This window comes from Etheostoma spectabile, chromosome 14, assembly GCF_008692095.1.
Source record: "Etheostoma spectabile isolate EspeVRDwgs_2016 chromosome 14, UIUC_Espe_1.0, whole genome shotgun sequence".
In the NCBI taxonomy this organism is placed as follows: Eukaryota; Metazoa; Chordata; class Actinopteri; order Perciformes; family Percidae; genus Etheostoma; species Etheostoma spectabile.
Window position 1 is genome coordinate 24,560,883 of NC_045746.1, and position 1,375 is coordinate 24,562,257.

A 1,375-nucleotide genomic window follows, 5' to 3' on the forward strand; every position below is an offset into this window, starting at 1 on the left:
CCCCCAATATTTTTACATAAAAACCATGTATCCCTCTGATGGGATGTTTTTTCCATTCATTAATATCCCATCTCTGTTCATTGTGTGCAGCATTGGAAAAAGTATTACTTAAAGTAAGTAAAAGTACTAATACTGCACTGTAAGAATACTGTTAAAAGTTAAAGTCCTGTGTTGAAATGTTATTTATATATTTGTATTTAATATCATGATTGTACGTAAAGTATTAAAAGTACTATGCAGAAAAATCCTCACATTTTAGAAACTGGAAAGAATCAAAACAGCGTAATTATTTGTCTAATCATGTCAGCTGGACTTGCAGGTGTCATATTGTTGGGTAGTTAAATTTATAATAAAACGTTGCATTTTATGAACTACATGTGATTTATGTGCAAAAAAAATCTTAATTTGTAAAGTAACTCGTAACTAAAGCTGTGATTAATGTAATTTTTATCCGAGATGTAGTGAAGTAGAAAGTGGCATGAATAGACTGAAGTAAAGTACCTCAAATTTAATGTACAGTACTTGAGTAAATGTACTTAAATTCTACCACTAACTGTGCATGCAGGTACGACAACGAGTTTGGCTACAGTAACCGCGTGTGCGACCTGGTCCAGCACATGTTCTCCAAGGAGTAAAGTCCTGTCGCCACTCAGTGATAATCATCATTCCCTCTTCCTTGATGATACCAAGTTTGTATGACAGTCACCTCAGCTGTGTCCAGTAGTAAGAACTGAACATAGCCGTGTTTATAGAGATATTTTCCATCACTGAGCTGTATTGTTCTGAATGGTCTGGTTGCACTAAACATGCAAACCGGCTCCTTTTGCACATCATTAACGTGACAATAAAGTCCTCTGTTTGTGGAAAGACTTGCTGTTTTCATGATGTAACTTGTACTTGCTGTGATTGGTGTCTATTTTTTATTATTTTGAACGTGTTGCGATGAAACTGTCCTTATGGCTCATTCCTTCAGCGCCTACGCTGCGACTTTAAGCCTCGAAATAAAGGTGGAGAGTCTTAACTTGTCACTCTGAAATCTACTTAATCACCTGTCTGTGTTTTTGGTGTATTTTTAGACTCCTAAAGCTGTTCTATTGGACGTGTCCAGACGAGGGACATTGAGGTTTGGTGCAGAATACAAAATTAATTTCATTCAAAATTTTAATTAGGTGGTTTAAGTCGAACATAAAACCCAGAGAAGAAGGCAGGATGAGAGTTCAGAGGATGGCGTTTAGTATGTATACGTTCTCTGGGGAGACATGGCATTCCTGATAATTTTATATGAAAATTAATCTCTTATGTCTAACGATTGATTGTGACAGTCTCACCCCTCCTCAAATCATGAATAACACAAATCATGAATAAGACCCAAGGA

The 1,375-nt window shown here is 36.2% G+C and overlaps 1 protein-coding gene across 1 annotated transcript in view; it reads left to right on the forward strand.

The window, feature by feature from the left end:
• Positions 1–870, forward strand: part of LOC116701905 (glyceraldehyde-3-phosphate dehydrogenase) — a 12,195-nt gene extending 11,325 nt beyond the window's left edge. Inside the window, exon 12 of the mRNA XM_032535945.1 lies at positions 566–870. Coding sequence (XP_032391836.1) covers positions 566–635 — 70 coding nt within the window. The 3' untranslated portion in view covers positions 636–870. The remainder of the gene's footprint in view (positions 1–565) is intronic.
• The last annotated feature ends 505 nt before the right edge of the window (positions 871–1,375 follow it).